Raw genomic sequence first — 21,950 nt, forward strand, 5'->3', positions numbered from 1 at the left:
AAACACGGAGACTAAAGTTGGAAGAAAGCAGCAGAGTCCTGTCTGGGATTTATTTTAATATAATGGAGAAGAAGAGAAAAGATATAAAGAAACTAAAACTAAACTAAAACTAAGCATTTAGAAAAAAACGAAAACTAATAAAAACTAACAAACCTGCTCTAAAAACGAATTAAAGCTAATTGAATTAGAGGAAAAAAAGTCAAAACTAAATAAAACTAAACTATAATGAAAAATCCAAAACTATTATAACAACCTTGGTCTATAGTGACAAATGTGCTCGACTTGATACCTCTGTTTTTTTGGGGTTTTTTTTTCAACAAATATGCAATGTACCATGACCACATGTATTCTGGTGACTGGGTTGCAGAAGAAAAAAAAATGCTACATGTTGTAGCATGTTATGTTGTTAGCTATGTTCAGGTTCTTGAAGGTCCTCATGACAAAACTAGAAGCTGGACAAACCTGCTGTCATTCAGGTGAAACAGCTGAATCCCCCCCCCCCCCCCCCCCCCCCCCCGGTGTGTAAAGGCCTTGACTGTTGCTGTGGCTCTCACTGAAATGACTTCCCTGGTGTGTAGGGGCTCTTTGTGCAGGATCTGCCTCTGAAAACCCTGGCTGCCTTACGCTCCAGTCAGGCTCTGATGTTAAAGGTTTGTGGGTGTCCCCAAACCCCCCATACATCCCTCAGTGGGGGTGTCACCAAGTCGTGCCGCAAAGAGAGCGAGTGCCGTAAGAGCCGAAGGCACACCTCCTCCACCTGCTCTCCACCTGAGTTTAACAGAAAATGTCCAAATATGAGCAGACAATTGGATGAACAGATTTAATTCATCTGTCCTTGAACACACATGGTCCTGGTAAATACACGAATCAAAGTCCAGGGCTGCAAATATACGAAAAAAATCATGTGTTCAAGTGTCATTTTCTATTTGTGTGTGTGTGATAATTGACAAAACTTATATATAGTATTTAATATTTAAGAGTCCATTGGGAAAAGTACTTCTGGCAGATGCATTTCCATGAATCTATTTAATGTCTGTTTTGAAATTATGAGGAAATGGAAACTTTTTCACTAAAATTCTACCATTGTGAACATTTGGCTTATGTGACTGATCAGCTGTTAGCTGCATTTTTCGCTCTCCAGGTAAATGATAAAGAAAATAGGTGGTAAAGTGTGAAAACAGGTCTGGTTGGACTTACAACAAGACTAAATTATTCCTCTGTCTTCATCTGTAACAAATGACGACAACCATTTTAACCTCCTAAGACCTAGGACATGTCAGCAAAGTACAAGCTTTTTTGTTTTTTATTAAATAAGTGCCTCTATTGGAAACATCATGTTGCAACAGTTCTTTCAGATGCAGTTTTTAAATTTTTATGGAATGTCCTTTGTGGTGGACAGTTTTCTTTTTTTTTTTTTTTTCTGTATAATGTTGTGAAACTCTTGTCCACAAATGTGGACAGTGGGTCCTAGGAGGCTAAATGAAAAACAACAGAAATTTGTACTTTTTTTTTTACCATATTAATTAAAGCCATGTGTTTTTTTATCGTAAAACACTACCTGTTTGCAGCATGAAGCAGCTGAGATTATTCACTCTGAACCATTTTATGGAAACGTACATAATGCAAATTTTTGTTTTTGTGGCTTAAACTTTGTTGGATAGTTTATATAAACCCCATTTCTTCTGACAAAATTTTTTTTACTTATGTATCTGATATTATGTTTTAAAAATGTTGAGGCATTTAACATCTAAGAGACATCTAAGTAAAAAAAAAATGTATGTAGCACCGATATTGGAAAGTCAATTAAAAATAAATTTCTGTAGTGTTTTTAACCTGACATTTATTAGACAAAACTACAAATTTTACTTGAAGAAAAAAAACATGAAAAACAAACAAACAAAAAAGTTACATTAAACTCTTTTCCACGTTTTTTTTTTTTTTTTTAATTTTATTTTTATTTCTAGGCATTAATAGTAAATATAAAGATTTGAATATTGTCAAAATGTAAGGCACTTGATGGATTCAATACTATAGGTATACAAAATTGTAATAGAAAAGGTCATTTGTTGACATCACGCACACATTAAGGGAACATGAATGTTCGCTCTAAGTGAAAAAATTCAAATGTAAAATGTGCAGACTTGAACTTTCCTTCTTATTGTGTTTGTGGGTGTGGTGGATAGCGGGGAAGGGTGAGGTACAAAGCAGCACACTTGCCTACTTTTACGCTACAATTCTCCCTTTTTACTGATATTCACATGCTGTATATATTTCCCTAAAAACAAACACGCTTATTCTAACCATATTTATATATTTAATTATGGAGTGATTAAATGCTCAACATCAAATGCATTCCAAATTGTCAGACTTGGAGCTAGAATATGGAAAAAAAGAACCAATAAATGAAGTTATTTGCAAGGTGGAAATACGTACAGTATGTGTGAAGTAGGTAAGTGGCGTGCAGCTGGTTCTACTTGGTGTCATTTGGGGAACGTGTCGCTGTCAGAGGGTCACATGTGTAAACGCCTGTCCTAAAGCTGTATCTGACCATGCCGGTCGTCTCAACAGAAGCGGCGTATTGTACAGCCCTGTGTTGGACAGTTGGCCACAGTAAGTCTGGACGTGCACTGTTCTGTACTGCTGTACTCTCTTTGTGGCAAGACTGACGCCCGACTGATCACCTGATCTCTGCTCCGCCGCAATCTAAGGGCCTGGATTCACCACAGACACACAACACACACACACACAAACACAAACACACACACGGGGATGGATGATTATCTGAAAACACAATAGAAGCAATTAGCGACACATGATGTAATAACCTAATGTATTTAGTTACAATAAACAGCCTGAATGCAACATGTCATAGATTTGACTGTATTCTGTCAGTTCTAACTGCATTTGTAAAACTATATTCTAGAGCGAGGCAATTAATCGATTCAGTGCTTGAAGCGAATGCAAAAATTCACGATTCGATTAATCGACTCGAATTGATGGAAGGGAAATTTTCTATTGCAGTTTTCCTGAATTGAAGCGGATTTGGACCCCGGGCTGCATGTTTGACACCTGTGCCCTGGAGGGCCAACAGTAAAGATTTTACAGTTTTATGAAAACTGGAGCCGCACTTTAAGGCAGGTTTAATAAAGTGGTCAAAAACAGACAGTCATTTTCTGTCCATCCGTTACCAAGGGGTTTTTACTCTTTTAAGCCAAAAAATTAGGTTAAAACATTTTTTTACAATCACACATCTAAAAGTGCTCATTGTTCCATTCCATTTTAAATATATTATTATGGTATTTCTGTTGTTTTATTTGGTATTTTTATTTCACTGTTTAAATTGTACAGTTGTTTTTATGTCTTCTTAATCTATTCTTGTATTTTTAGTCTTTAATTTTTGCTTTTTAATCGTATGTATGACACTGTTTTTAATTGTACAGCTGCTTTATGTCTTTAATCTATTCTTGTATTTTATTATTTATTTATTTATTTAATTTTGGTTTCCCCCTGTAAGTCGCTTTGGAAAAAGCATCTGCCAAATGTATAAATGTAAAATGTAAATTATTCCTCTGCAAAATTAGGTATCATTCATCTTGTGAAAGGGCAAACACAAATGTAGTACTGCTGTCCAGACCCATAGAATAATATCAAAATGGTCTTTTGACCTCTTTTCTCCCCAAATACTACCAATAAAAACCACTGCAGTATGTAATTATACAGGGGCATTGACTCCATATGGTCCTCAGGCTGTTTATTCTGACTAAATGTGTTTTTTTTTTTTTTTTTTTTTTTTTTTTTTTTAACATAATCCAGTGCAAATGTGTGTAATCAAAGGGACACATGTGGTCCATCTCCATCCCTCCTCCACTCCAGGCCCGTAGTTTGCTCTTCTGGTGTCTCTCTCTTCACTTTGCCTTCTTTCCCATTTCCTTGCTTTTCACTTTCATGTTCTGTTGTATTTCTCTCTTTCCCCCTCCCCCCCTTCCTCCCTCCTGTTTCCTTTTCTCTGGCCTCCTGGTGACCTTTGCCCTGTGACCTGTGCTTTGTGACTCCCCCCTCGGCAGATGTTGCCCATCACCGTGCGCAACATGCCCTCAATAAGCCCTCTAATCTTAAAACGCCTCAAGGTACAATTCTCTGTGCGCCCTGCTCGCCCCCCACCCCACCCCACCCCCCCTTCTCTCTGCAGTGTTGATGCCAGCCGCCGTTGTCTGTCGCCAAAACTGCCCCCCCATCTCCCCCCACCCCCCCTCTGCCATTCTGCTGCTGTTAACCAGATTTGGCTGCTAATGCTTCTGAATGTTTAGTCACTTTTTTGTCGGTGATGCGTGACAAAAACACTTTAAGGCATAAACTGGGGAATGCAGACCACATGTCATTAAAGTTTTATTTAAGCTTGAACCTCCTCAGCCCCAGGAAATGTCAGCAAAGTACAAGCTTTTTTTGTTTTTTATTAAATATAAGTGCTTATATTGGAAACATCATGGTCCAACAGTTTTTTCAGATGCAGTTTTTAAAATCTTTATGGAATGTCCTTTGTGGTGGACAGTTTCCTTTTCTTTTTTTTTTTTTTGTATAAAGTTGTGAAACTCTTGTCCACAAATGTGGACAGAAAACCCATAGCTGGGTCTGAGGAGGTTAAATACTGATTGTTTAAACAGTTTTGTGGAACTAAACTGGCAAGAAAAGCCAGAAATACAAGGCAACACTGCAAATTATTTGGTTCTTACCCAGATAAAAACAACTTAGATTTAGAAGTGTTAGATAATTGATCTTGTTTTAAGAGTTCGTTTCTTCTAAGTGTTCATCCATCTGTACACATGCTTATTCCTACATTTAACAATCTTAATTCAAGAAATCTTGTCAGGTGAAATTCTCTTGCTGCATGGACAGATATTTCACTTGTTGTCAGTATCTTTTTCCTCAGATTTAATGTTTTTTATCTTGTTTTTTGCTGTGAAATGCTGTAAACATACAACTTCAGTGCAAATAATGTCCCAAAACTGTGTCTGGGCTGCCTCCCAGTCATTCCCAAAATGAAGTGTTAAAATCTGAGTCCTTTCCGTAATGAGTTGAACAAATTACACACATCTGCCTGTAATCGTAGAATTCCGGTTTAACAATTTAACACATTCTTTGTACGCACAGGAAGGACTTTGAAAGCCAAGAAAAGACAAATAGCCCACTGATATTACTGATATTCTGTGATAGATATTCATTTTTTTTCCCTTTCAGGAAGAGCAATGTGTAAAAGAAGAGTCCAAATGAAACCATCAGTGGCAGAGACGTCATGTTATCAGACCAACAAAGCGTTTATGGCTTAAACCAAGACAGAAATGATGTCATGTGTACCAACAGCTAGCTCAAGCTTTCATGAACGGCATGTTTTAGGAGTTCTAATAATTGTATGATGGATGAAAATGACCTCTTGCCATCCTACACACTTACACAGGTGAATTAGTGAAGTTTGTGTTGGAGTCTGTTGACATTCGCTGGCTGCTTTTCTAAGGTCATGATGGTGGTAGTTGGTAGGGCTGGGTATCATGGCCAATTTCCTTAATCGATTCGATTTCGATTCCGATTCATAAGGTTATGAATCGATTAATTGCGATTTGATTCGATTCAGTATTAATTGAATGATTCAGATTCATTTAGTGATACCAAAGTATAATTTTGAGTTGTAACTTGATTATTTGACTACTGCAGCCATGCAATACAGAATCAATATTGATATTAGAAAGGAAATAAATATGATGTTTTATCAGTAAACAGATGAATCTGCTCTGAAATAATGAACAGGACACAAACATGTCCATGTTTCTACAGTGGATCAGAACAGACTTCTTCATCATCTTTATTCTGTTTTATACCTGCTGCTTCCAGCCTTAAGGCACATTACTATCACCCTGGGGCACTGACACCAGTTGCCCCCCCCCCGAAACAGAATCATTTTGGGCCCTTGGTACAAGAAACTCACTGGAGGGGGAGGGTGGGCGGAGCTTCATGATTTCTGCTTTACTATTCCTCTAACTCCGCCCTCAACCACAGGTGATCCAAGTTAATATTTCCAGAACGACTGGCTTCCGCGACCCCCCTCCGCCGCCCAGTTCCTCTGCACTGCAGGTTCCAGTTTGAGGCCGGGAGGACCTCCCACAGAGGGGTTTTCCCCACCCTTCCTCCACGTTCCTCCCACGACAGAACAGTTGCGAGCACGACCAAGTCTCCGCGAGGGGCTCATGAGACGGAGCTGGTCACGCTTCTGTGTCGGCGGTTTCCGGGTCATTTACTCGTGGTCCTGCTCTGAAAAATCGATCTCAACCACCATTAATCGATTACGCAAAATTAAAAAGAAATCAATCCAAAATTGATCAAATCGTTTTTTTACCCAGCCCTAGTAGTTGCACTGTCACTACCCAGTACTTACCAGTTCCTGTCACCAGTAGGACATTAGTGATGTTTGTGATGAAGAACAATAAGCCTGTTTACTTTCACACCAATACTCCGAACATTTTCCGATTTCTGGAGTTATCAGATTATTCCAGTGATCATGTAAACAGGATAATCTGATCATCTTTATCTGATAACAACTGTTATCTGATTATGAGAAACTGGATTAACACACCTGGATTTGTCCCCAATACTCCAATGTCTTCCTGCATGTATACAGGTTCATCTGATGTGTTTGGTTCTTTTACGTCTGCACGTGTGTAAAAACAATTTAAATCGTAGAGAACAGAAGTGAAGTAGTCAAACGTGAGCGGAAGACAATAACAGGAAGATTAAGTTTACCATCACTACTAGGGGTGCAAGAAAATATCGGTTCTGCAATATATTGCGATATTTCATCTCACAATACTGTATCGATATTAAAAAGTACTGTATCGATATTTTTAGTATTTATTCAAATGCAGATATTGTGGAGGTTCATTTTTATTTTTGTTTTTTTTTGTTTATATTTTATTTATTATTATTTAACACTCTTTTATTAAATAATGTTAGTTCCTTTGTTGGGATCGCACAAAAATGATGTTCTGATGTTAGTTCTGAACTAATAGAATATGAACATTTGAACAGGATCTGAAACTGTAATGTCTGTAAAACAGAATTTCAGTTTGAACACAGGAACATGTTGTGATATAGCATTAGATCCTGTTGAGATCAAATAAAAATGTTTAGTATTTGTGCAGATTTCTGCTGTAATTCAATTCTTCAAGGAAATAATCATTTAAAAAAAGAAAAAAAAATTGCCTTTTTAACAGTATCATGATATATTGCGACACATCGTATCGTGATACTAGTATTGTGATGTGTATCGTATCGCCAGATTCTTGCCAATACACACCCCTAGTCACTATATATACTCTGAAAGAAATCCAATAATGGACTGGAGGGTTTAAACCAGGGTGTGCAATTATCGCATTTCTTAAGTGCATGGTAATGCTTTAGATCTGATTATTACAATCATCCGATTACTCGCAGATATCAGACTTTTATGGTCATGCAAACAGACTCATTGAGAATGAGCATTAGGGAATCTGACTGAAAACCTTGACACTGAAATGGATGAACTGTTGTTTTTATCATGGATGCAAACCTCTAGGACCGCTGTTAGCTTCGTAATGGAGTTTGCCTACACAGGAACTTCAGGGTACAAGGAGGAGGGGGGATTTACAGGAACGTCCTCCCACTTGGCTGCTGTGGAGTCGGACCCACCACTGATGAAATCAGTTTTGATAGTTACGTGACAGATTTGGTCGTAGAATGTAAGCAGAGCCTCCACATCAGCGTCCGCCCACTTACACGTTAGTCTTTCAATTGTATAATTTGCGATTTGTGATTGTGATTTATTTCGAACATGCAATGAATTTAGCATATATGCAAACTAGCAAAACATACATAATAATACAAATATCAAGAATCATAACAATCTTAGACAAAAGAACAGCACAATAGTTCCATTTACATGCCCGAAAATCCGTCGATGTCCCAATTCCTACTGTTTCCTACTCGTTTTATTAAAAATTCTTAATAGAAAAAATGCAGTCTGAACACAAACATAATAAAAAGACACAATTGACTGATAAATTAAGATCTGTGAAAAAGGAGACAAAAACAAAAGACAAACAAAAAGGAAATAATAAATAACACTTAGTTCAGTCATTGAAAGTTAAAGTCATGAAGTAACTTAATTGTTTTGATTAATTTATTTTTTAATTTAATGTTTTTTTTTTTTTGCCAAATCATGTGCAGATAATATTTGGTTAAAATAATGTTTAAATTGATTATATATTTTTCATGGGCTGATCGATTTGGATTGGTGGATTGGAACCTTAGGTGGGCCGGATTTGGTCCGCAGGCCACATGTTTGACCCCCCTGCTTTAGACAAAGATACAGTAACATATGGAGTTCATATCTGCTCTCCATGATAAATCAGATATCGTTCAATCGGTGCCGTCCAACTGATATGATGGGATTTCCATCCTGACCAGAGTAAAATTATGGGTGAAACTGTGGTCACATTCTGCTGAATAGAATCTGCTATTATTAACTGTTGGCAGCAGGACTCGCACTGCGATCAGCGAGCTTAACCTCTGAAACGGAACAGCATCCACATCTATAAATCACATCTGGACACATGTCCTGCTGTGTAAAGTATGGACAAGTATGTGGTGGATTATCAGAGCGAGTAGAGATGGAGCTACTGTGCAAGCGTTTCCTCTGATAATAACACAGCGAGCACTGAGCGACTGATGTGAGGCCAGATCTGGACTGGACCACGTGGTTCCAGATCTGAACTTGACCATCTGGTTCCAGATCTGAACTGGACCACATAGTTCCAGGTCTGATGTGAACTGGACCACATGGTTCCAGGTCTGATCTGAACTGGACCACATAGTTCCAGGTCTGATGTGAACTGGACCACATGGTTCTAGGCCTGATCTGAACTGGAACACATGGTTCCAGGTCTGATGTGAACTGGACCACATGTTCACATACGATCAAACTGCTCTATAATGATTAAATGCTCAGACAGTTGGACGTCTTGATGAATTTTGACCCACCATGATTCAAACTGGTCAGAGTCTAATTTTATGCAAATGTTATTGAACCCGTTTACATGACCATAAAAATCTGATAATTGTCATAATCAGATGTGATGCGTTTACATGAGCTTCAAAAATGCGATAATGGAAAAACCCTGGTTTACATGTTTCAGTCCAATATTTGATTTCTTTTGGAGTACGTACGTACGTTATGATGTAAGACGTACACTTCCTGTCATTTTCCAAACATCCGGTCTTGTCTTGGACATTCTAAAGGACAACTTTTGGAATGTGTCTCCATTCCTGTATTTCCTCCCTTCAGGCAGATGGAGGACGCAGACTGAGTTCATTTATTGTAACATGACATTTGTTTCCTCTTCACTCCTGAAGTGAGTCTTTGCTGACTTTGTGCTGCTACGTGCCATGTTTGTTTACCTTTTCCCTTGGGCTCATGGTGTATATATAGAATAGTATAATAGTATATATAGAATTTTTTTTTTTTTTTTTACACATGCACAGATGTCAAAAAAACAAAAAAAAACAAAATCAGATTAACCTGTATACATGCATGAAGACATGGGAGTATTGGGGAGAAATCTAGACGTGTTAATCTGATTTCTCATAATCAGATTACTGCTGTTATTAGATAAAACCGATCAGATTATTATTACATGATCACTTGAATAATCTGATAACTCCAGAAATCAGATAATGCTGGGAGTATTGGTGTGGATGTAAATGGACTCAGTGTCTTCAGCTCACGTTTGACTACGTAACTTCAGTTTTCAATGATTTTAATAGTTTTTCCACATGTTCAGATGTAAGAAAATGAAATAAATCAAATTAACCTGTATACATGCGGGAAGACACGGGAGTACTTGGGATACAGCCAGGTGTGTTAATTTGATTTATTGTAATCAGATTACTGCTGTAATCTGATAAAACAGATCAGATTATCCTGTTTACATGATCACTTGAATAATCTGATAACTCCATGAACTGGATGATGGGAGTATTTGTGTGACTGTAAATGGGCTCAGTATTACTGTAGTGACACCAAACCAGATAGCAATGCAGACGGACTGAGCATGTGCGGCAGCCACTCAGACAGACAGACGGACGTGTATTTATCTTCTTCCTATCTTGCACCCATCGTAAATTTCCTTTATTTGATTTTGTTTAGTCTTGGCGCTGTCAGTTGGAGCTGATTCTCATGGTTACGTCTGTCACTGAGGTGATCTGTACAATAAGCACATTGTACGTGGGTTATGCAGGAAGGATCACCGTCCAGATTATTTTTATTCAGTCATGCAGTTGTAGAGCTCCTCTGATTCCCTAAAGGCCGGCACTGTTTTCCAACAGGAATTCAAAGATCAGCTTTGGAACAGTGTTCTGGGGGATGAATAAAGGATGATTCACTGTTTCAGGTTTCTGCAAAGTGTGGATATGAATCATCTATGGTTGTAAGTAACGAGTTGACACTGTCAGTGAGCCTGTTTACATGACCATAAAAATCCGATAACTGGGAGTAATCTGATGATTGTCATAATCAGATGTGATGTGTTTACATGCATTTCAGAAATGCGATGATCTTAAAACCCTGGTTTACATGTTTCAGTCCATTATTTGATTTCTTTCAGAGTACGTACATACAATATGACCTAAGACGTACACTTCCTGTCACTTTACAAACATCTGGTCTTGTCTTGTTGCCCATGACAACGCCTACGGTGTCAGCGTTAGCTGTCCCAATGTGGGAGGAACTAATAGGATGACAAAATAAGTCGCATGTTGCTGCTATCCTTCATTTCATTTCATTGTTTTTTTTTTTACATTTTTCCTTCGGCTCACGTTGTCGCTGCGTAACTTCAGTTTATATATTTTGTTTGTTTTTTTTTACACATGCGCAGATGTAAAAAAACAAAATAAATCAGATTAACCTGTATACATACGTGAAGACATCAGAGTATTTGGGAGAAATCCAGGTGTGTTAATCCCATTTCTCATAATCGGATAGCGGCTGTTATCGGATAAAGCCGATCAGATTATCCTGTTTACATGATCAATAATAATCTGGTAACTGCAGAAATCAGATAAAAATGAGAGTATTGGTGTGAATGTAAACGGGCTCAATGATTACACTATAAAAAGGATATATATGTATATACACACACTGTATATTGTTACTGTTTAATAGCAACAAATAACAGCAACTTAATTTTGGGTAGATTTAACGTGAATTGTTCATTAAATTGTATGTTTTACAGTTTAAATGCTTAATATAACCAAAATGATTTCACAAGAAAAGTAGAATCAAGCAAAAGTGTAAAGTTATTTTTCATAAAAAGTTCACTGAAATAGTTTTTTAGATTCGTACATGGTTATTTGAATTTTGTGGCATTTAGCTACATTTGCTGAAATCATTTAAGCGACTAATGACAAACTACTTTTAGATTCATATGTGTGCTTTGCAGAAATGTACCATGGCAGTATTTTATTCTGGTGATAAACCAGCAGGTTCCATAAATATTTTCTACAAATAAAATGGGGACTAACCGTTCTCAACCTGTGACAAATAGAACAGTGGTTTTAAAACCCAAAAGATAAACTTCTAAACCAAATGTACACAAACAGGTCATGAGTTTTTATAATGACTTTTTTTATCCCTCAGCCAGAAATGACCAAAGGGATATTGTAATCGTTTCGTCATCTGTGTCCATTCGTCTGTTCAAAGACATAATCGCATTATCTGAAGAGCACATTGACATATCTGCACCACATTTATCCTGTGGATGCATCTTGTCATGGTGCAGAAGAATATTGAAAATAGATGACCTTGACCTACTTTTCCAAGGTCAAATGGCATCAAATAATAATAATAATAATGGATTAGATTTATGTAGCACTTTTCTATGAACGCATACTCAAAGCGCCTACAGAGGATCCATTATTCATTCGCTCTCACATTCTCCCTCTGGTGGTGGTAAACTACATCTGTATCCACAGCTGTCCTGGGGCAGACTGACAGAAGCGTGGCTGACAATCTGCGCCTACGGCCCCTCCGACCACCACCAAACATTTATACACATTCATACACCAGTGTGAGTAGCAGCACTGGAGGCAAGGAGGGTGAGGTGCCTTGCCCAAGGACACAACAGCACATGGACAAAGCAGGATTTGAAATGCCAACCCGTTGGTTATTGGACGACCTGCTCTATGGACACATGAGTCCTGTGTTGGGGTGAAACAGACTTGTGCAGTTATGATATCTGAGTACTTTCAAATATAAATATGTATGTAATAAGTTTCACACAAAGACAATCTAATCTAAATTATATGGAAGTAACTTTAACAGAATCTGACACTAGATTTGGCCGAAGGGGGTTAAAAGTGCACAGACGGAATGTTACTGACTTTTCCATGAAATATCGTTGAATGACGCACAAGACCTGAACAGCATTTACAGATAGAACAATGACCCTCTGTCTGTCTGTCTGTCTGTCTGGTCTCATTTTTACACATCTCATCTTTGTCTTGTTTTGTCTTTCACATTGTTTTCTCGTCTTTCAGTTCCGTTGTCTTCAGTGTCACTTTGTTTTGTCTTTTTTGGTCCTCTTAAACTGTTCTATGTTTTCCATCTTATGTGTTTTACTTTATTTTTGTCTTTTTTACCTTTTCATCTTGTTATACCTTTTATGTCTGAAGCCTCTTCTCTGTGTTTCACATGTCTTTGGTGAGGTCAACATTTATCAGTTCTTCTTCTATTTGAATTGACAGTAAAATGGATTCACATCATCTTATTTTTTATGTATTGTACTCTGACAGTTTGCACCCAATAAAACCATTTTGGCTCCTGATCCTAACTTCTGGAAGGGCAGCTCCAGAGTAAACCCTGATGTTGCATTCCCAGTTTAAGACCCAGTCCTGTCCGTCGGTGCTGTAACAGCTTTGGCTCCTTCTAACCCTGCTCTGTGCACCCGCCTCGCTGCACTTGTGTATTTGTGCTGTAGTGTGAGCTTGTTGTGTTTGTTGTGGCTTGTGTGGATGGGCTGGTCCCGTCATAGCAGGTTGTAACTCAAGGTCTCTCAGCAGGGCGAGCCTGGAGCTCAGGGACCCCCAGGACCTCCAGGACCCCCTGGACCTCCAGGAACTGCAGGTCTGAATGGAGCCAGTGGCCCACCGGTGAGTTCTGACAGTAACCAGAATGTAATCATTTTATATAGCACTTGGAGTGGTTTACTTTTAGAATGTATTATAAATAGAAATATCATCCAGACCATTATACTGAACAAGTTCAAATCAGTTAAATATTTACAACAAATACTTTCAGGACTAACAGATACTTTAACTTTACATTTACAAAAACAAGAACCTTAACTTAAATTAGATGTGACCACTGTCATAATAATCTCCTCATCCAGTTCTCTCAACTACCATCAGTTATGTCCAAAAACGTCTGAGGTCATGATGACCTGGCTGATCAACAAAATATTATCATTTTAACCCATTCATGCATGAATTATGAGAACCTTAGTCAATATTTTTTCTTGAGTGTTTTTATTCCACTTTAGGCATGAAAAAAACAGTGCGATTGAAATTTTTGTAATGAACCTGTTTTTTATGACATTACAAAAATTTCCACTCAGCTAGACACTATGTGTTTAATTTTTTGAAGCAAAGAAACACGTATTTAAAACATAATATCAGAAAGCAATATACTGTGTGAAAACTATGATGTGAAAACATTTTTAATGCAACTAATCTGATATTTTCTCACATTTTAACATACTCTCATACTAGTTATTACTCACTTCATGGAGATAATATGCAAAAAAAAAGCTTCTTGTGTGAGAAAACTGTTAATTACAGTCTAATAGCAATTAGCAATTGATTTACACTCAAACATGTTATTGCAGATCAGGTTTATTAAGAACAGGAAAGTTACAGTAATGGTATGAATTGCAGTGTATGAAATGGTGCATAACTGTCCACTGTGCTGGCTGATATGGAACTAAAACAACAAAATCCATGACTATACAAGAGAACAGCTGTAGAATAGATGTCTACTGTAGTGACCAGTAAGCATGAAAGGGTTCCAAATGAACGTTTGTTCCAGTTCACATTTAGAGTAAGTCATATTTACAGTGAATCTGCCATAGATAGTGAAAAATCATGACCTTGCATTTGACCTTGGTAGGTCATCCAAGGTCAACAAAATTAGTACTAAATGAAAGGTCATATCTGACTTCCTCTAAGTTGATAATACAAAGTTAATCAAAATTATTCTTAGTTTTCAAGACAGAAGCCGTTTTCTGAATATGTAAATTAGGCATTTGACCCCAACTGTGGCCGATATCTGAGCTGAACTTTGGCCAAATATTGACAAAAACTAATCAGGTCGACGAGAGACCATGGACAAACATTTGGTCATGGTTTGATATCAATAATACTTGAAATGTGACTGCTAGAGCGCAGACACAGACAGACAGACAGACAGACACAGACAGACATACAAACGGACCAATATGCTTATGAGGCCAAATGACGGTTGACCTTTGATGCATGGCCACCAAAAAGTTTTCAGTTCATAGCTGACTAAATTCCCTCGTGGTGTTTCTGGGATATCCTCCTGAGACCCAACAACACATGCAAAAAAAAAAAAAAAAAAATGCTGTCCATTGAAAGGACATGCTGTGAACAGATAAATACATAAACAATGAATCTGGAAGAAACTGCTGCATCATGTTATCATCAAGGCAATTATGTAAAAAAAAGCCCAAACTGTTACTTACTGTGTCTCAGGAGGATATTGTGGCCATTAAGGATGACCTTTGACCTTTTAACACCACAGTTGTTTGACATCATCTTTGTCCAAATTGAACATTTGTTCTCAATTAGTGAAAAATCCTATGAGTGGTTCCTGAGATGTCACGTACATAAGAATGTGTGTGTGAGATCAAAGTGAGCTTTTTTCTTTCTTTCTTTCTTTCTCTTGTCATCAGGGTAAACCAGGTGAACCTGGTAAACCAGGCAAAGACCCCAGGGTGAGTTTTGGTTTAGTCCACTTTTATTTTTCCACGACCTTCTCATTATTGAAAATTCAACTGGGAACACTAACCTTCTTGTGTTTTTTTCTGTGTTATTTCTGCAGCTTTTACCAGGACTGAAGGTAAACACATTCTTCTTCTTGTACAAATAAAAGCACAATGCAGGAAAACTTGATTAGCATCGCTGGAGTCTGTCAGGACAACTCGGAAATATTACAAACAAAAACAACCCCAAATATAACACACACATACACACACACACACACATACCCAGTGGTGTCAGCGTCTTCCCACCTGGACGACAGTGCAGCTGCTCTGAACCTCAGACCCAAAACCACCCACACAACACACACACACACACACACACACACTCTGTCCAGACCTGCTGTTGCCTTTGGATGGGCCCAGCAGATCTCCACATGATGCATTAATTGTCACGGATTATTTAAAGGGAGGAATTTAGATTGTGAGGTCAGAGGAACGCACGTAGGCCTGTAAACGCCTCGCAGTATGAAAAACAAGCCGGGCTGGCTCGCAGCAGGAAGTGGATTGGCCTTGTTACGGACTGATCAGGGAGCCAGCTGGGTGGAAAAACAGGACTTTGAAGCCCTTAAATGGAGCCGTAGCTGCAAGTTTTACCCTGAATATTTTATTCTTTACACTTCGTGGAGATGTGCATGTCTGTTTTATCTCCACAGGGAGAACCAGGCGCTCCGGGACAAAAGGTGAGACCTTCGTTTTTTTTATTTTGGGAAGAAAAGACACTCCAGAGAATCTGGGATGTGGTTAGATTGGGTACAGCGGATGAGTTCCAATATACAGGTTCCTGCCAAGGTTATTATCGTTAACGAAAACTAACAAAATGACGAAAACTAGAATTGAAAAAACATTTTCGTTAACTGAAGTAAATAAAAACTTTAATTAAAAGAAAAAACGATAACTAACTGAAACTGTATTGTGTGTTTACAAAACTAACTAAAACATAAAAATAATGGATAAAATTCCCTTCGTTTTTGTCTTTGTCAATGTTGGATTGATACAAAATCGATTTATTTCGCTCAAGCAGTTTTAGCTAGCGGCACCATACGGTACTTCACAGTCTGTCACTTCTCGTCACTTGTCATTTATAATCGTCTTCTGGTCCCCACTCTACCTGGAAACATAGAGATTAAAGTTGGGAGAAAGTTCTGCATGGGATTTCTTTGAATACGACGGCGAGGAAGATAAAAGATCTGAAAAAACTAAAACTAAGCATTTAGAAAATAATGAAAACTAATAAAAACTCGCAAACCTGCTCTAAAAACGAATTAAAACTGACTGAATTAGAGAAAAAAAAGTCCAAACTAAATAAAACTAAACTACAATGAAAAATCCAAAACTGTTATAACCTTGGTTCCTGCGGGGTCTTAAAAAGTCTTAAAAGTCTTAAATTTACAAATTTCCATTTAATACCTTTAAAGAGTCTTTAAAAGGTATAAAATTTGATATGGTAGGTCGTAAATCATGTTGCCATAAACTTATTCACTGTATTGTGTTTAAATGTGTCTGTTAAATGTCCAAGCTGCAAAGAAAATAACGTTAATCGACTTACACTACGTTCACACAGCAGGTCTTAATCCCCAATTAGAATTTTTTGGTGAAATCCGATTTTTTTTTGTGTGTTTGTTCATATTCCACATTAAATGCGACTTCTATCAGTTTTGAGTCTGAACTGAATGTGACCCTGAAGTGACCCACGTGCACTAAAGAGGTCCTGATGGAATATGTGACCACACAGACACACACTGTGTTTACGGAAGGAAATATGGTTTTCCTCAGCTCCTCCTCCTGGGACGCAGAATTGTGACGTTTGTTGCAGTTCAATGACGTAAAGGTCGGATAAATGCGACCTGGCCAGACTGAAGTCACATTGCAAAATATCAGATACGTATTGGAGTTAGGACCACATATGAAAGTGGTCTGGGTCGGATTTAGGACCACATATGAAAGTGGTCTGGGTCAGATTTAGGACCACATATGAAAGTGGTCTGGGTCAGATTTAGGACCACATATGAAAGTGGTCTGGGTCGGATTAGTGCTGTTCAAACTGTCTTAAACAGATCGGATACAGGTCACATATGGACAAAAAAATCAGATTTGGGCCACATTGACCTGCAGTCTGAATGGAGCCTCAGTTCCACCCATTCCAACCTGACAGTTTATATTGAAATTAGGAACCAATTATTGCGAACTTTGCAGCCCTTAGTGAGAAGTGACTCAGAACAATGGGAACCAGGTGTTGGAGTAAATAAATACATTTTCCTAAATTTTAGGCGTCACACATTTTTGCCAGTATGGCTGTGAAATAACCATTAAATTCTGTTCTAAGTCATCTTAAAAAAAGTCTTGAAAAGTCTTAAATAAGAAACCTGAAGGAACCCTGGATATAAAATCTACTGCACGCATCATCCGTTGAGTAATTGATGTTTTTTTTATTGTGGAAAGACAGCAATAACCATCTATTTCCTCCAGTAATGGCTGACTTTTATATATGATGTACTTTAAAGTACATGCAGGGTTTAGTGCAAGAGGAAGGCGTATTTCTCTGCTCGCTGCTCTGCTTTTGTAGTAAAACACATCACTGGACTGTTTACCCACCTGCATGCGTGGTATTTCAGTCAGAGAGTAAACTAACAGTGGGACAGATGGGATGAGGTGGGAGGAGGTTCGTATTTTCAGAGCGCCTCAGGAGGAGATGGTCGTAACAAATCAGGGGTGCGTTTGCTTGCGTAGGTGTGGGCTCTCCGTCTGTTGGCTGTAGGTCAGCTCTGAGTTGAGTTAATGTACCTGTCGCTGTGTCTCTGCAGGGTGATCAAGGCCAGGTCGGTCTGCCAGGTCCTGAAGGCCCACAGGTATGCCTTCCTCCTTATGCTGACATGCACCACAGACTGGATATAAAGATGGATGATAACAACACAAATGACTTAAAGCTGTCAAACATGAGGCCCACGGGCCAAAACCGGCCCACCAGGGGTTCCAGTCCTGAATTACACTGAAGATATTAACAGTCAAGTGTGTCAAAATCATTTTTAGGTTCCACATTCAGACCAGTATGATCTGAAGTGAAAGAATAACATAAAAACCCAGAAATAATGACAACTACAAATGTATATGTACATGTATATTCCACATATAGCCTGTATAAAAACACTTTATTAAACACAATTAGAACAGCAATTTTACTAGATAAATATTATCGATATAAGAAAAAGAAATTTACACAAATAAATGTACAAAAATATTGATTTGTGCAAATTTAATTATGTGGTTTATTGTTTATTTGTCAGGGACAATGTACAAATACAAGTGGTTCCAGACACATATTGTAGCCTATTTTGGCATCGATCCAGCTGATGTCATCATGTCTATGCATGTGCTGATGTCAGCATAGCAGTTGCTTCTATATATGTGCCAAGTTTGAAGTACATTGAAACAAAATTGATGTTTTTATAGACATTTGAAATTTCGCCCAGTATAAGCAAATGGGGAAAAAAAAAAAGATTTTCCCAAAATGCAATGACATCTGTTCTGGGTCACTGGCAATCTTTAAACCCAATTTGGTAGGAATTCGACCAACAGTTTTGCTGCTGAAGTGTTAACAAACAAACTGAACCAAAAACAATACCCCTTTGCCTCCCTTTGGGTGGGTGGGTGGGGATAATACTCTCAAGGAGAAGAGATGCTTTACACCACAGTTAACTATATGCTCCTTTCCATCTGCTGTGTGCAGGTGCACACAATATTAGCCACAGGTTATTGAGTGGAAGATCCAGAAAAGACACTTTTTTATCATTAAATAAAACATGATATAAAACAAGCTTTGGGAACAGTTTAGAACTGGTGTTATGAAAATAGTTGAGGCCTGACCTTTACACAGAAACAAATGCCATGTTTCCACTACGTGAAACCGGCTCAACTCCACTCTGGTACCAGGTTGTATTCCTGGAGACCGTTTCCATGACAGGATACTACTGACTTTACAGTACCTGGACGTCATAGCGATGCAGCGCATTACTTCCATGTCGTCTGCTCAGAGAGTTGCTGATAAACTCGCTCATTTCGTGTTGTCTCGTCAAGCTCATGCTGAATTTTTACATCTGAACCTCCTCGACAAACCATGGTGTAGTTTTACAGGCTGTCATCATGTGGATTCACCTACTGCTATATTTACTGTAAACTTCCGCATCTGTTTTTAGCTTACCGGCCAACAGGCCGTAAGCTATTGTCGTCATGCATCGTCGTCTGTCGTCCATTACAAAACTTTCAATCGTCTTCTTCTCCAAAACTACAGTTCTGATTGACTTCAAACTTGGTATACAGCTTCTGTATGATGATGTCAACACAAGGTATTGAAATTATTTCGATCCGGATCTGATTCTGGATTTGGTGCCACTTTGAAAAATTTTCCCATTATAACAGATAGGAAGTGGATTGCTACAATAAATCAGTAAGTATCAATGATATCAAGTTGGAATTAGATTTTTTTACAGATCTGATTGGAATATGACCAAAACATGGGCTATTTCTGTAATATAATAAATACACAGAACTGGGTGATAATAAATGGCATCTGGATACATTTCCCAAAGCTTTTCATTTGGCCGGTAAGCAACAGGGACATTGGTCCTATTTTTTGTAAAATGGCGGGTCACAGAGACGACTCTCTGACCAATCAGTTGTCTGCAGTGTTTACACGTCACCCTTTAATATCTGTTCCCCAGTCCTGGAACCTAGGTGGAGGTGATACCAAAAAAGTAGTACTGGGTACCAGATTCCAGGTCCTTTTTTGCAATGGAAACGCAAAAAGAGTCGAGTTGAGCCGATACCACGTAGTGGAAACACGGCAAAAGGCAGCACCTGCAGAACCTTCTCTGCTCTTTGGCCTTCATTCAATGGAAAGCATTAGCCGGGTTCTTGCATAATGTTGTTCTCTGTATTGAATAAACAGGGATGAACAGAGTGAAAACACACACACACACACACAGAGTGTGGACTGCAGTTTTAACCTTGACTTTGACGCCTGGTGGTGGTGGGCATAGTTCTGCCTACCCGCTGAACCCTTCACATGTTTGTCCTTTTCCATGGCTTAAACAGACTTCCTCTGGAGGGTCACACACACACACACACACACACACACATGCATATACACAGCAACTGTTGCCCCCTAATCCACAGATGCACTGGGACATCAAAGCACTGCAGTTTGACTCCGAGCAGCCCAACACAACTGCAGCAGCATGTCCACCCAACAGAGTGGTCAGCAGATGAGCAGACCACAGACAACACCACTGCTCATCTACAGACTGTCATGAGCTCATAGTATGAGGACAAATCTTCAGAAGAATATATCCTGTCCTTTTGTAGGATGAGGAATGTAGATGTGAGTTGGTGCTCCTCAGATGTGCAGCTGTAGTTGTACACCACAGACACACTGGTCCTGTCAGAAGAACATCCACACACTTGGATGTGAGCTCATGAGTCTCATCTGTCTGAAGACACTGTTTATTTCATATCATTGAATTCCAGTAAAATACAACCTGTTCAATATGATCGCAGGCTTTTAGACGTAGACCTCACAAACGGTCATGTGACCATCGTCAATAACCAATAGATGTGGTCAAACAGGAAACGGATACAAATGGAAATGGAACGGCAGAGTCCAGTTTGGTGAAAACCACAAGTGAGGGTTAGGAAAAAGGGTTGGACAGAACTAAGGTCAGACTGGTAAAGACAGAAAACCCACAGACACAGGTCTGTCCCATATCAGGATGTGTTCCAGCTCATCCATCCTCATCTTATGGATGGTTCCTCCATCCCTCGGTCCATGCTGTTCATGTCTGAAGCAGTAACTCCTGTTTGCACTGACTTTGACAGACGTATACAAAGGTTTTATGTGGATTGAAAATGGACCCAAAGGGTGACGACGATGCTTCAGTACTGACAGATGTACCCTGACCACAGGAAACAACCACATGTTTACTTTTATTCATTTATTGTTTGTTTGTTAACACTTTAGCAGCAAAACTGTTGGTTGAATTCATACTAAATTGGGTTTATAGATTACCAGTGACCCAGGATAGATGTGAGTACATCTTGGAGAAGTAGGTCAAAATTCAAATTTTTTAGGATTTTTTTTTTTTTAATCTTTTTTTCCCCATTTTTTCCTTATAATGGGCCAAATGTATCTATACTGTGTATATCTAGGGGGTGTCTGAGGGGTGGGGTTTGTTGTGCCTGCAACCACTTATTATTATTATTATTATTATTAGTAGTAGTAGTAGTAGTAGTAGTATTGTTATTAGTAGTAGTAGAAGTATTATTATTATTATTAGTAGAAGTAGTTGTAGTAATAATCATGATGTTGTAATTACATAGTATTTATAAATTTTATAGTCATAATAGGTATATAATAATATTAAGATTATAATTAATTCGTCATAATTTATTTAATTACTATAATGATAATAATAATAATGAGTAATAATTCTATATTTATTTGAATTTTCTACCATTAATTGATGTAATATTTCTTATTATTCATTTATTTTTTTATTGATTTGTTTGTTTGTTTGTTTATTAAGCTGTACATTGAACGTCTTAGACACACCCCTTCTTGTTTATGGCTGAACTCGTCCGTCTCCTCTCAGTGAACATTTGAACTCCTCTGTGTTAAACCCAGCTGAAGGTCACCGTTTTCAGCTTTTACTGCAGATTGATGTTCTGGTGGAAGTGCCGGATCAAACCTGTAGCTGTGCGCTTCTGGACGCATTATTGTCTGACTTTAGTTTCCCATGAAATCAGCCCAGAATCGGGTTAGTG

General features: G+C 38.3%; 1 protein-coding gene across 12 annotated transcripts in view; it reads left to right on the forward strand.

The window, feature by feature from the left end:
* col13a1 (collagen, type XIII, alpha 1) overlaps positions 1-21,950 on the forward strand; it is a 228,620-nt gene that overhangs the window by 156,183 nt on the left and 50,487 nt on the right. For 8 of the 12 annotated variants that reach the window (XM_030156714.1, XM_030156718.1, XM_030156720.1 and 5 more), the window contains 6 exons: positions 579-650; positions 13,135-13,227; positions 15,048-15,089; positions 15,197-15,214; positions 15,791-15,817; positions 17,939-17,983. In XM_030156714.1, the coding sequence (XP_030012574.1) occupies positions 579-650; positions 13,135-13,227; positions 15,048-15,089; positions 15,197-15,214; positions 15,791-15,817; positions 17,939-17,983 (297 nt within the window). Of the gene's footprint in view, positions 1-578; positions 651-2,568; positions 2,611-13,134; positions 13,228-15,047; positions 15,090-15,196; positions 15,215-15,790; positions 15,818-17,938; positions 17,984-21,950 lie in introns of all 12 variants that reach the window. The other 4 variants (XM_030156715.1, XM_030156716.1, XM_030156717.1 and 1 more) reach the window with 4 other exon arrangements.

This window comes from Sphaeramia orbicularis, chromosome 15 (genome assembly GCF_902148855.1).
Source record: "Sphaeramia orbicularis chromosome 15, fSphaOr1.1, whole genome shotgun sequence".
Taxonomy (NCBI): Eukaryota; Metazoa; Chordata; class Actinopteri; order Kurtiformes; family Apogonidae; genus Sphaeramia; species Sphaeramia orbicularis.